This window comes from Nyctibius grandis, unplaced genomic scaffold (genome assembly GCF_013368605.1).
Source record: "Nyctibius grandis isolate bNycGra1 unplaced genomic scaffold, bNycGra1.pri scaffold_77_arrow_ctg1, whole genome shotgun sequence".
In the NCBI taxonomy this organism is placed as follows: domain Eukaryota; kingdom Metazoa; phylum Chordata; class Aves; order Nyctibiiformes; family Nyctibiidae; genus Nyctibius; species Nyctibius grandis.
The window spans coordinates 38,890-52,227 of record NW_027167605.1 but is presented as its reverse complement, the minus strand read 5'-3'; the positions used below and the strand labels follow the sequence as shown (position 1 = coordinate 52,227).

The following is a 13,338-nucleotide window of genomic DNA, read 5'->3' as shown; positions in this document are numbered from 1 at the left end:
GAAAAGGGGGCGTCAAGGGCTGCGTCGCCCCATTAACCCCATAGGATTATGTGTGTGTGGGGGGGGGGGGTTTGGGGGGGCAGGGGTAAATTTTTGGGGGGTGGGGGGCAAATTTGGGGTGCAGGGGGGGTAAAAGACTCAAAACCTTGATTTGGGGTGGGGGGGACCCCAAAATTTTATGGGGTGGGGGGGAAAGGGGGCGTCAAGGGCTGTGTCGCCCCATTAACCCCATAGGATTATGGGGGGGGTGTTTTGGGGGGGCTTTTTGGGGGTGCAGGGGTAAATTTTTGGGGGGGTGGGGGCAAATTTGGGGGTTTAGGGGCAATAAAAGACTCAAAACCTTGATTTGGGGTGGGGGGACCCCAAAATTTTATGGGGTGGGGGGAAAAGGGGGCGTCAAGGGCTGCGTCACCCTATTAAACCCATAGGATTATGGGGGGGGTGTTTGGGGGGGCTTTTTGGGGGTTCAGGGGCAAATATTTGGGGGGTGGGGGGTAAATTTGGGGTGCAGGGGGGTAAAAGACTCAAAACCTTGATTTGGGGTGGGGGGGACCCCAAAATTTTATGGGGTGGGGGGAAAGGGGGCGTCAAGGGCTGCGTCACCCCATTAACCCCATAGGATTATGTAGGGGGGGGGGTGTGTTTTGGGGGGGCTTTTTGGGGGCTCAGGGGTAAATTTTTGGGGTGTGGGGGGCAAATTTGGGGGTTTAGGGGCAATAAAAGACTCAAAACCTTGTTTTGGGGTGGGGGGGACCCTAAATTTTATGGGGTGGGGGGTAAAAAGGGGGCGTCAAGGGCTGTGTCACCCTATTAAACCCATAGTATTAAAAGGGGGGGGGTGGGTTTGGGGGGGCTTTTTGGGGGTGCAGGGGTAAATTTTTGGGGGGTGGGGGGCAAATTTGGGGTGCAGGGGGGGTAAAAATAAAGGGGGGGTCCCCAAACCCCATTTTGGCACAGGGGGGGACCCCGAAACGAGGCAGAAAGCGCTGTGACCCCTTTAATAAGAACCATGATGTTGTAAGGGGGGGGGGGGGGGGCTTTTAGGGGGGTGTAGGGTGGGGGGACCCCAAAATTTCATGGGGGGACCCCAAAAATTCAGGGTGGGGACCCCAAAATTGGTGGAAACGGGGTTTTTTACTTGACGAAGACGACGCTGTTGCGGGCGGCGAGCCAGGCGAGGAAGACGTCGCTGTGGGGGTTAATTAATAGAAATTAAGGTTTTTAAAGAGGGTTTTGGGGTGAAAAAGGGGGTTTTTGGGGTGAAAAAGGGGGTTTTTGGGGTGGGGGGCACCCTAAAATCGCTGTCACCCACCGGCAGTGTTTGACGACGCATTCGCTGCTGCAATATTCCTCGTCCCAGTCGCCGCTGGCTACCGGCGGGTTGTGGCAACCGGCCCGGAGGCACCTCGGGGTGTCGTCGGTGACGAGCTCCAGAGCCATCGGGGGGGGGGAATCCACCTGGGGAGGGGGAAAATTAGGGGGTGGGGGGGGGGAACCCTAAAAATTTTAACCCCCCCTTAAAAATCCCGAAGGTTTAAATCATGGTTTTGGGGTGAAAAAGGGGGAAATATGGCAAAAAACCTCAAAATTAACGTTTTTTTTTAGGGGTTAAATAGGGGATTTGGGGGAAACCACCCAAATTTGGGGGGGTACAGGGGGGGGTTTGGGGTGTCAGGAGGTCAGAAAACCCCCCCAAAGTTGATTTTGGTACAGCCCAACCCCAAATTTTTAGGGTTTAACCCCAAAAAAACACCCCAAAACCTTCCCCCACACTTAAATTTAAGGCCTTTTACCCCATTTTTTTTGGGTTTTACCCCAAAAACCTTCATTTTACCCCAATTTTGGGGGTCCCAACCCCAAATTTTTAGGGTTTACCCCCCAAAACCTTCCCCCGCCCTAAATTTAAGCCCTTTTACCCCCAATTTTTCATGTTTTACCCCAAAAACCTCCATTTTACCCCCAAAAACCTTCCCCCCCTTAAATTTAAGGCCTTTAGGCCCAAATTTTTCGTGTTTTACCCCAAAAACCTTCATTTTACCCCCAAAACCTTCATTTTACCCCAATTTTGGGGGTCCCAACCCCAAATTTTTAGGATTTACCCCCCAAAACCTTCCCCGCCTATATATGTTTTTTATCCCAAATTTTTCGGGTTTTACCTCAAAAACCTCCATTTTACCCCCAAAAACCTTCCCCCCCCCTTAAATTTAAGGCCTTTAGGCCCAAATTTTTGGGATTCACCCCCAAAAACCTCCATTTTACCCCAATTTGGGGGTCCCAACCCCAAATTTTTAGGTTTTACCCCCAAAACCTCCCCCCCCCATATATGTTTTTTACCCCAAATTTTTTGAGTTTTACCCCAAAAACCTCCATTTTACCCCCAAAAACCTTCCCTCCCCCCTATATTTTATATGTTTTTTACCCCAAATTTTTCGGGTTTTACCCCAAAAACCTCCATTTTACCCCCCAAACCTTCATTTTACCCCCAAAAACCTTCCCCCCCCCCATATTTTATATGTTTTTTACCCCAAATTTTTCGGGTTTTACCCCAAAAACCTCCATTTTACCCCCAAAACCTTCATTTTACCCCGAAAAACCTCCATTTTACCCCAAAAAAACCTTCATTTTACCCCAAAAACCTCCATTTTACCCCAATTTTTGGGGTAATCCCCCCCCCCCCAACTCACCTCCGGGATGACGTCCCCCGCGATCATCTCGACGCCGTCGGGCGACGCGGCGCTTTGGGGCGGGACGGGGCAGTTGTGGGGCGCGGGGGGGCAGTTGTGGGGCGGGGGGGGGCGACCCCCGGCCGTCGTCGGGGGGCGCGAAGCGCAAGGGGGGGGTAATTTGTAGGGCGGGGGGGGGGGGGTAAGATCTTGATCTGGAGCGGGGGGGGGCGCGTTTTGGGGGGGGCGCCAGCGGGGGGCGCCGTTTGCTGCATGGCCTGTAAGGGGGGGGGGGATTGGAGGACGGGGGGGACGGGGGGCGGGGGGGGCATTTGTTGGAGGGGGGGGGGTTGGAGGCGGGGCAATTGCTGGGCTGCTGATTGGAGGACGGAGCGTGTGATGATCTGGGGGGCGGGGCATGAGGTGGCCCCGCCCCCTCCCGGACGTGACGTCACGGGGATGACGGTGACGACGCCCCCTTGCGGGGCGACGGCTAACGAAGGGGGGAGGAGCTGTTTGGGGATGATGATTTTGGTGATGTTGGGGGGCGGGGCTTGTGGGGCGGCGACCAATGGGATGGGGGGAGGTTCGGGGGAGGAGGAGGAGGATGGGATGGGGGAGGAAGAAGGGGGCGGGGCCATAGGGGGCGCCGTGGAGGTGGGTTCCGGTTCCGGCGGCTCCGTTGAGGTCTAAAATGAACAATAGGGGGCGCTAAACGCCTAATTTGGGGGTTAATTACCCTAATTAGGGGGTTAATTACCCTAATTAGGGGGGGACACCCCCGTGGAGGAGGCAACCAGTAGGGGGCGCTCTACCAAGATGGCGCGATACGCCTCCATCGCCTTCAGATACTCCTTCTTGGCCGCCTCCGTCTTGCGTTTGTAAACCTGGAAGACCAAAAGGGGGCGGGGCTTAAATTTGGGGGCGGGGCACCCTTAATTTGGAGGGTGGAGGGCGCCCCCGAGGTCCATAAGTCCCAATCGGGGCGACCCCCGCGGTCCTCCGGTCAAAAATGGCGTCTCCACTGTCTTCTGAAGTTGAGTTGAGCCATCAACGTTGATGTTCTTCAAGGTCTACCGCGAATTTTGGGGTGTCCCCCCTTGAATTTTGGGGTCTCCCCCCACTTTTGAGGTCCTCCCCCTCCATAACTCCAAGTTCTGGGACCTTCTGGTCTTCTCCTCCCCATACTGGGCTCTCCACGCTCTTCTGAACTTGACCTGACCCATCAACCATGATGTTCCTCAACCTCTACCTCTAAAACCTCCACCAATTTTGGGGTCCCACCAGATTTTTTGGGTCCTCCTCCTCCATAACTCCAACTTCTGGGACCTTCTGGGCTTCTCCTCCCCACACTGGGCTCTCCACGCTCTTCTGAACTTGACCTGACCCATCAACCATGATGTTCCTCAACCTCTTCCTCTAAAACCTTCACCAATTTTGGGGTCCCCCCCCCATTTTTGAGGTCCTCCCCCTCCATAACTCCAACTTCTAGGACCTTCTGGTCTTCTCCTCCCCAAACTGGGCTCTCCATGCTCTTCTGAACTTGACCTGACCCATCAACCATGATGTTCCTCAACCTCTACCTCTAAAACCTCCACCAATTTTGGGGTCTCACCAGATTTTTTGGGTCCTCCTCCTCCATAACTCCAAGTTCTGGGACCTTCTGGTCTTCTCCTCCCCATACTGAGCTCTCCACGCTCTTCTGAACTTGACCTGACCCATCAACCATGATGTTCCTCAACCTCTACCTTTGAAGCCCACCCAAATTTTGGGGTCCTCACCCATTTTTGGGGTCCCCCTCCTCCATAACTTTATTCTGGGGGAAGTTCTTGTCCCTTTTTCTCCATGTTGGGCTCTCCACGCTCTTCTGAACTTCACCTGACCCATCAACCATGATGTTCCTCAAGCTCTACCTTTGAAGCCCACCCAAATTTTGGGGTCCTCGCACGAATTTTGGGGTCCCCTCCCAATTTGAGGTCCTCCCCCAGGACCCACCTGCTTCTGCTCCTCCCCGAGGCTGTCCCACATGGAGGCCACGATCTTGGAGACCTCCCCGAAGGTGGCGTTGGGGTTCTGGCCCTTGATGGCCGCCTGCGTGTCGCGGAAGAAGAGGGCGTAGGCGGACACGGGCTTCTGGGGCTCGTTGGGGTCCTTCTTCTTCTTGGGCTTCTTGGGGGGCTTCGCCCGGCGAGGGCCCTCCCCCAGGGGCGGGGCGGGGGTGGGCGGGGCGGGGGGGGAGGGTTTGGGCGGGGCCGGGGCCTGCGGGGGGAGAAAGGGAGAAATTAGTGAAAATTGATAAAAATTTTAAGGACAAATTGAAAAAAAATGGAATTTTTGGAGAAAGAAGAAATTTAAGGGGAAAAAATTACATTGGAAAAATTAGAAATTTATTTAAAAAATTTTAAATTTTTATATTTCAAAAATTTTGAGATAAAATTTGGAAGAAATTTGAGAAAAATTTAGAAAAAAATTTGAAACAAAAATTTTGGAAAATTTAGAAAAATTTTGAAAAGTTCAGAAGGAAAATTTTGAAAAAACTTAAAAATTTTGGAAAAGCAGACTTTTGAAAGAAAAATTTAGACAATTTTGAAAAAATGTAGAAAATTTTGGAAGGAAAAATTTTGGAAAAAAGTGGAAAAATTTAGAAATAAAATTTGGAAGAAAAATTTAAATTTTTTTTAAAATAATTGAAAAATTTTAGAAAAATTCAGAAATTTTTGGGAAAAGTAAAATCAAAAATTTAGAAACTTTTGGAAGAAAAACTTTAAATTTTAAAATTTAAAAAATATAGAAAAATTTGACAAATTTTAGAAAAACTCAATAATTTTTTTTATAAAGTAAAATTTTAAAAATTTAAAGGTAAAAATTTTGGAAAATTTTCAGAAATTTTAAAAACTGAAAAAATTTGGAAGAATAATTTTGAAAGATCTTAGTTTTTTTTAGAAAACTTATTTTAAAATTGAATAATTTTAGAAAAATTTGAAAAATAATTTTGAAAAAAGAATTTTAAAAGAAAATATAAAAAATTTGGAAAAAAAATTTTGAAAAAATATTGAAAAAATGGAACAAAAATTTTGAAAGAAAAAATATAAATTTTTTTAGAAAATTTAAAATAAAAAATCTACAAAAATTTAAAAGAAAATGTGGAAAACATTTAAAATTTTGAAAGAATTAGAAGAAAAATTTTGAAAGAAAAATTTGGAAGAGAAAACCAAGAAAATTTAGGAAAAAATTTTGAAAGAACAATTTAGAAAAAAATTTAAAATATTGGAAGGAAAAATATTGGAAAAATTTAAAAAAATTTAAAAATTTGGAAGAAAATTTTGAAATGGAAATTTAAAAATTTTTTGAAAACTCAGAAAAATATTTTTTAAATTACAGAAAAATTTGAGAAAAATTTTGGAAAAAAGTGAAATTTTGTAAGAAAATTTAGAAAGTTTTTAGAAATAAAAGTAAAATTAAAACAAAATTTAAAGAAAAATTCTAAAAACATAAAGACAAATATAAAAAAAATAAAATAAAATTTAAACAAAAAAATTTTAAAATGAAAAAATAAAAAAAAAAATTTGGGGGTTTTAATCAAAATAGACATTTTGGGGTTTAAACACCCAAAATTCACCATTTTTGATGTTTTTTGGATTTTAGAGCTTCTTTGGGGGTGGATTAAAGCCCCTTTTTGGTGTTAGAAAAAGACTTTTTAGGGTTAAAGCCCTCCAAAAAAAGTCAATTTTGGGGTTTTTAACATCAAAAAAAGCCATTTTTGGTGTTTAATCATCCAAAAAAACCCAATTTTGGGGTTTTTAACATCAAAAACCACCAATTTTGGGGTTTTTAACATCCAAAAAAACAACTTTGGGGTTTTTACCATCAAAAAAAGTGAATTTTTGGATTTTTAACATCAAAAAAAGTCAATTTTTTGGGTTTTTAACATCCCAAAAAAGCCAATTTTGGGTTTTTTAACATCAAAAAATGTCAATTTTGGAGTTTTTAACATCAAAAAAAGACAATTTTGGGGTTTTAAACATCAAAAAAACCCAATTTTTGGGTTTTTAACATCCAAAAAACGTCAATTTTGGGGTTTTTAACGTCAAAAAAAGCCATTTTTGGTGTTTAATCATCCAAAAAACCCAATTTTGGGGTTTTTAACATCAAAAAATAACCAATTTTGGGTTTTTATAATCCAAAAAAGTCAATTTTGGGGTTTTTAACATCCAAAAAAAACAACTTTGGGGTTTTTACCAGCAAAAAAAACTGAATTTTTGCATTTTTATCATCAAAAAAAAACATTTTTGGGGTTTTTAACATCCAAAAATGTCAATTTTGGGTTTTTTAAAATCAAAAAAAGCCAATTTTGGGGTTTTTAACATCAAAAAAAGTCAATGTTGGGGTTTTTAACATCCAGAAAACGTCAATTTTGGGGTTTTTAATGTCAAAAAAAAGCCATTTTTGGGGTTTAAACATCCAAAAAACCCAATTTTGGGGTTTTTAACATCAAAAAATGTCAATTTTGGAGTTTTTAACATCCAAAAAAGACAATTTTGGGGTTTTTAACAGCAAAAAAACCCAATTTTGGGGTTTTTAACAACAAAAAATGTCAATTTTTGGGGTTTTTAACATCCAAAAAAGACAATTTTGGGGTTTTTAATATCAAAAAATAACCAATTTTGGGGTTTTTAACATCCAAAAATGTCAATTTTGGGGTTTTTAACATCCAAAAAATGCCAATTTTGGGGTTTTTTAACGTCAAAAAAAACAATTTTTGGGTTTTTAACATAAAAAAAAGTCAATTTTGGGGTTTTTAATGTCAAAAAAACCCGAATTTTGGGGTTTTTTGGGTGGTTTTTGTGTGTTTTGGGTGTTTGGGCCCCTCACCCTGCGGAAGTCGTCGCCGTCGTCGTCCTGCAGCGAGCCGGCGGGCGAGGGGGCGGGCGAGGGGCGGGCGTCGGGCGAGGGGGCGGCGGGGGGCGGGGGCAGCCCCAGGGCGGGGGCGGCGCCCCCCGGCGGCCCCGCGGCGCCCCCCAGGCTCAGCCCCAGCTGGGAGCTCAGCTCGGACTGGTCGATGGTGGTGAGCTGGGCCGGGGCCAGCAGCGCCGCGGGGCTCAGGGCCGCCATGGGCACGTCGATGGTGACGGGCGGCGCGGCCCCGAACGGCGCCCCCAGGGGGGGGTCCAGCTCCTGGGGGGGCCGAAACGCCGTTAACGGACCCAAAAAACCCTTTAATGGACCCAAAACCCCGTTAATAGGCCCAAAACCACCTTAGTAGCCCCAAAACCCCTTTAATAGCCCCCAAACCCCTTTAATAGCCCCAAAACCCCTTTAACAGCCCCAAAACCCCGTTAATAGACCCCAAAACCCTGTTAATAGACCCCAAACCCCCGTTAATAGACACCCAAACCCCGTTAATAGACCCCAAAACCCTGTTAATGGACCCAAAACCCCGTTAATGGACCCAAAAACCCCTTTAATAACCCCAAACCCCGTTAATAGACCCCAAAACCCCGGTAATAGACCCCAACCCCGTTAATAGACACCCAAACCCCGTTAATAGACCCAAAAACCCCGTTAATAGACTCCAAACCCCGTTAATAGACCCCAAAACCCCGTTAGTAGACCCCAAACCCCGTTAGTAGACTCCAAACCCTGTTAATAGACACCCAAAACCCCGTTAATAGACCCAAAACCCCGTTAATAGACCCCAAAACCCCTTTAATAGACCCCAAACCCCATTAATAGACCCAAAACCCCATTAATAGACCCAAAAACCCCGTTAATGGACCCAAAACCCCGGTAATGGACCACAAAACCCCATTAATAGACCCCCAAACCCCGTTAATAGACTCCAAACCCCGTTAATAGACCCCAAAACCCCCTTAGTAGACCCCAAACCCCGTTAATAGACTCCAAACCCTGTTAATAGACCCCAAACCCCGTTAATAGACACAAACCCCGTTAACAGACCCCCAAAACTGCTTTAACAGCCCCAAAACCCCGTTAATAGACCCCAAAACCTGTTAATAGACCTGAAAACCCCGTTAATAGACCTGAAAACCCCGTTAATGGACCCCAAAACCCCGTTAATAGACACCCAAACCCCGTTAATAGACCAAAAACCCCGTTAACGGACCCAAAACCCCGTTAACAGACACCAAAACCGTTAATAGACCCCAAAACCCCGTTAATAGCCCCCAAACCCCTTTAGTAGCCCCCAAAACCCTGTTAATAGCCCCCAAACCCCTTTAATAGCCCCCAAAACCCCTTTAACAGCCCCAAAACCCCTTTAATAACCCCAAAAACCCCTTTAATAGCCCCAAAACCCCATTAATAGCCCCAAAAACCCCTTTAACAGCCCCAAAACCCCATTAATAGCCCCAAACCCCTTTAATAGCTCCCAAAACCCCTTTGACAGCCCCAAAACCCCCTTAGTAGCCCCCCAAAACCCCTTTAGTAGCCACAAAACCCCTTTAATAGCCCCAAAACCCCTTAGTAGCCACAAAACCCCTTTAATAGCCCCAAAACCCCTTAGTAGCCACAAAACCCCTTTAATAGACCCCAAACCCCTTTAATAGCCCCCAAAACCCCTTTAATAGCCCCAAAACCCCTTTAACAGCCCCAAAACCCCTTTAACAGCCCCCAAACCCCTTTAATAGACCCCAAAAAACACCTTTAACAGCCCCAAAACCCCCTTAACAGCCCCCAAACCCCTTTAACAGCCCCAAACCCCCTCAGTAGCCCCCCAGACCCCGTCAGTAGCCCCCCCTCACCATGGCCAGCAGCGCCCCCCCCCTGCTCCATCAGCCCCACGGGCAGCTCCAGCCCCTGCACCCCGTAGGCGGCGGGGGGGGCGGCGGGGGGCGGGGGCCCGGCGGCGGCGGCGGGGGGGGCACCGCCGGGGGGCGCCGGCGCGAAGGGGGGCGCGGGGGGCGCGGGGGCCACCCCCCCGTCCCCGCCCGGGTCCCCCAGGTCCTCGAAGTGGCCCACCACGTCGGGGCCCCCCAGGGAGGGGTCGGCGTCCAGCGCGATGGGCGGCAGCTCGAACTCCTCGTCCCCCAGGCTCGGCGTGTGGAAGGTCTGCGGGCGGGGTCAACGCCATTAACCAAGCGTTAATTAGAATTAAGTTAATTAAAACAATCATTTTTTGCTGGTTTTTAACCAAAAGTGTGATTTTTTAGCTGGTTTTTAACCAAAAGTGTGATTTTTTAGCCATTTTTTAACCAAAAATATGATTTTTTAGCCATTTTTTAACCAAAAATGCTATTTTTTTAGCAGTTTTTTAACCAAAAATGTGATTTTTTAGCAGGTTTTTAACCAAAAATGCGATTTTTTTAGCAGTTTTTTAACCAAAAATCTTATTTTTAGCCATTTTTTAACCAAAACCGTGATTTTTTTAGCAGTTTTTTAACCAAAAATCTTATTTTTAGCTGGTTTTTAACCAAAAATGTGTTTTTTTAGCAGTTTTTTACCAAAACCGTGATTTTTTTAGTTGCTTTTTAACCAAAAATGTAATTTTTTAGCTGCTTTTTAACCAAAAATGTCATTTTTTAGCAGCTTTTTAACCAAAAATGGGATTTTTTAGCCGCTTTTTTAACCAAAAGCGTGATTTTTTTAGCTGTTTTTTAAACACAAATGTGATCTTTTAGCAGGTTTTTAACCAAAAACGTGATTTTTAGCTGTTTTTAACCAAAAATGGGATTTTTCACCTGATTTTAAATAAAAAATGGGATTTTTTTAGCTGCTTTTTAACCAAAAATGTGGGTTTCTAGCAGTTTTTTAGCAAAAAATGTGATTTTTTTAGTTGCTTTTTAACCAAAAATGTGGTTTTTAGCTGCTTTTTAACCAAAAATGTGATTTTTTTAGCAGTTTTTTAACCAAAAACGTGACTTTTTAGCAGTTTTTTAACTAAAAACATGATTTTTTAGCAGTTTTTTAACTAAAAACATGATTTTTTAGCAGTTTTTTAACTAAAAACATGATTTTTTTGCTGTTTTTTAAATAAAAATGTGATTTTTTTAGCAGGTTTTTAACCAAAAACGTGATTTTTTCCGCTGTTTTTTAATCATAAAACGTGGTTTTTTAGCAGTTTTTGACCAAAAATGTGATTTTAAAACAGTTTTTTAACCAAAAATGTTACTTTTTACCAGGTTTTTAACCAAAAATGTTATTTTTTTAGGTTTTTAACCAAAAATGTGATTTTTTAGCTGCTTTTTAACCAATATGATTTCTACCACTTTTTTAACCAAAAAATGTCATTTTTTTGCTGCTTTTTAATGAAAAATGTCATTTTTAAACAGTTTTTTAAACCAAAAATGTGATTTTTTAGCAGTTTTTAACCAAAAATGTGATTTTTTCACTGTTTTTTAACCAAAACCGTGATTTTTTTAGAAATTTAACCAAAAATGTGATTTTTTAGCTGCTTTTTAACCAATATGATTTCTACCACTTTTTTAACCAAAAAATGTCATTTTTTTGCTGCTTTTTAATGAAAAATGTCATTTTTAAACAGTTTTTTAAACCAAAAATGTGATTTTTTAGCAGTTTTTAACCAAAAATGTGATTTTTTCACTGTTTTTTAACCAAAACCGTGATTTTTTTAGAAATTTAACCAAAAATGTGATTTTTTAGCTGTCTTTTAACCAAAACCATGATTTTTTTAGCCGCTTTTTAACCAAAAACGTGATTTTTAGCTGTTTAACCAAAATGTGATTTTTTTAGCTGTTCTTTAACCAAAAATGTGACTTTGTAGCTGCTTTTTAACCAATAACATGAATTTTTAGCACTTTTTCAAGCAAAGATGTGATTTTTTTAGCTGCTTTTTAACCAAAACTGTGACTTTTTAGCTGCTTTTTAACCAAAAATGTCATTTTTTTTTCTCCTTTTTAACCAAAAATATGATTTTTTTTTTTTGCTCCTTTTTAACCAAAAATATGATTTTTTTTAGCAGGTTTTTAACAAAAAATGTTATTTTTAGCTGCTTTTTAACCAAAAACATCATTTTTTAGCTGCTTTTTAAGCAAAAATGGGATTTTTTAGCCGCTTTTTAACCAAAAATGTGATTTTTTCAACAGAATTGCAGGAAAATTTTGAGCAAATTTCCACTTTGGGGGGTTAAATATTGAAATTTGCTTTATTTTTATTAAAAATTTAAAAATTTTGGGGGTATTTAGGGCATTTTGAACCACTTTTTGGCTTAAAAATGGAGTTTTTAAAGAATTTGGGGACAATTTTGACCCAAATTTGCCCATTTTGGCCATTTTTGGACTTAAAATCTCATTTTTCAAGTGAATTTGGGACAAAATTGGACCCAAATTTCCACTTTTGGGGGCTAATTACAGGATTTTGGGTCTTCAATTAACAAAAAACAACAATTTTAGGGGATTTGGGTGCAATTTTGAGGGATTTTGGGGCTATTTTAGCTATTTTGGGGATTTTATACTATTTTAGCTATTTCGGGGGATTTTACTGCCATTTTTCACCATTTTGGTCAATTTTGTTGCTATTTTGGGGGATTTTTGTTCCATTTTGAGCGATTTTGGGGAATTTTTCTGCTATTTTTAGCTATTTTGGTCAATTTTAGTACCATTTTTGACTATTTTTGAGGCCTATCCTCCATTTTGAGCTATTTTGGGGGAGTTTTTCTGCTATTTTTAGCTATTTTGGTCCATTTTAGTACAATTTTTGACTATTTTTGAGGCCTATTCTCCATTTTAAGCTATTTTGGGGGACTTTGGTGTCTTTTTTACCTATTTTGGTCACTTTTAGTACCATTTTTGACTATTTTTGAGGACTTTCCTCCATTTTGAGCTATTCTGAGCAATTTTGGTGTCTTTTTGAGCTATTTTGGGGTATTTTAGTACCATTTTTTACTATTTTTGAGGCCTATCCCCCATTTTGAGCTATTCTGAGCAATTTTGGTGTCTTTTTTAGCTATTTTGGGGGATTTTAGTGCCATTTTTGACTATTTTTGAGGCCTATCCTCCATTTTGAGCTATTTTGGGCAATTTTGGTGTCTTTTTTAGCTATTTTGGTCGATTTTAGTACCATTTTTGACTATTTTTGAGGCCTATCCTCCATTTTGAGCTATTTTGGGCAATTTTGGTGTCTTTTTTAGCTATTTTGGGGGATTTTAGTACCATTTTTAACTATTTTTGAGGACTTTCCTCCATTTTGAGCTATTTTGGGGGATTTTGGTGTCTTTTTGAGGTATTTTGGGGGGTTTTAGTACCATTTTTGACTATTTTTGAGGCCTTCCCTCCATTTTGAGCTATTTTGGGGGATTTCGTTGCAATTTTTAGGCCTTTTGGGGGACTTTAGTACCATTTTTAGCTATTTTGGGGGATTTTGGTTCCATTTTGACCTACTTTGGGGGGATTTTACTGCCATTTTTACCTATTTTGGTCAAATTTTTAGGCCTTTTGTGGGATTTTGGTGCCATTTTGAGCTATTTGGGGAGATTTTGGTGCCATTTTTGGCTATTTTTTAGACTTTTAGTGCCATTTTGACCTATTTTGGGGGATTTTACTGCCATTTTTTGCTATTTTGGTCTATTTTCCTGCTATTTTGGGGGATTTTCCTGCCATTTTTTGCTCTTTTGGTCAATTTTCCTGCTATTTTGCGGGATTTTACTGCCATTTTCCACCATTTTGGTCAATTTTGCTGCTATTTTGGGGGATTTTTGTTC

General features: G+C 42.3%; 1 protein-coding gene across 1 annotated transcript in view; it reads right to left on the bottom strand.

Annotated features, from left to right (window-relative positions):
- Positions 1-838: 838 nt before the first annotated feature.
- The window catches only part of TOX4 (TOX high mobility group box family member 4), a 15,355-nt gene continuing 2,855 nt past the window's right edge, over positions 839-13,338 (bottom strand). Inside the window, 9 exon segments of the mRNA XM_068424785.1 lie at positions 839-1,189; positions 1,313-1,458; positions 2,685-2,843; positions 2,846-3,352; positions 3,479-3,550; positions 4,659-4,922; positions 7,536-7,843; positions 9,419-9,499; positions 9,593-9,731. Of these exon segments, the coding sequence (XP_068280886.1) occupies positions 1,135-1,189; positions 1,313-1,458; positions 2,685-2,843; positions 2,846-3,352; positions 3,479-3,550; positions 4,659-4,922; positions 7,536-7,843; positions 9,419-9,499; positions 9,593-9,731 (1,731 nt within the window). The 3' untranslated portion in view covers positions 839-1,134.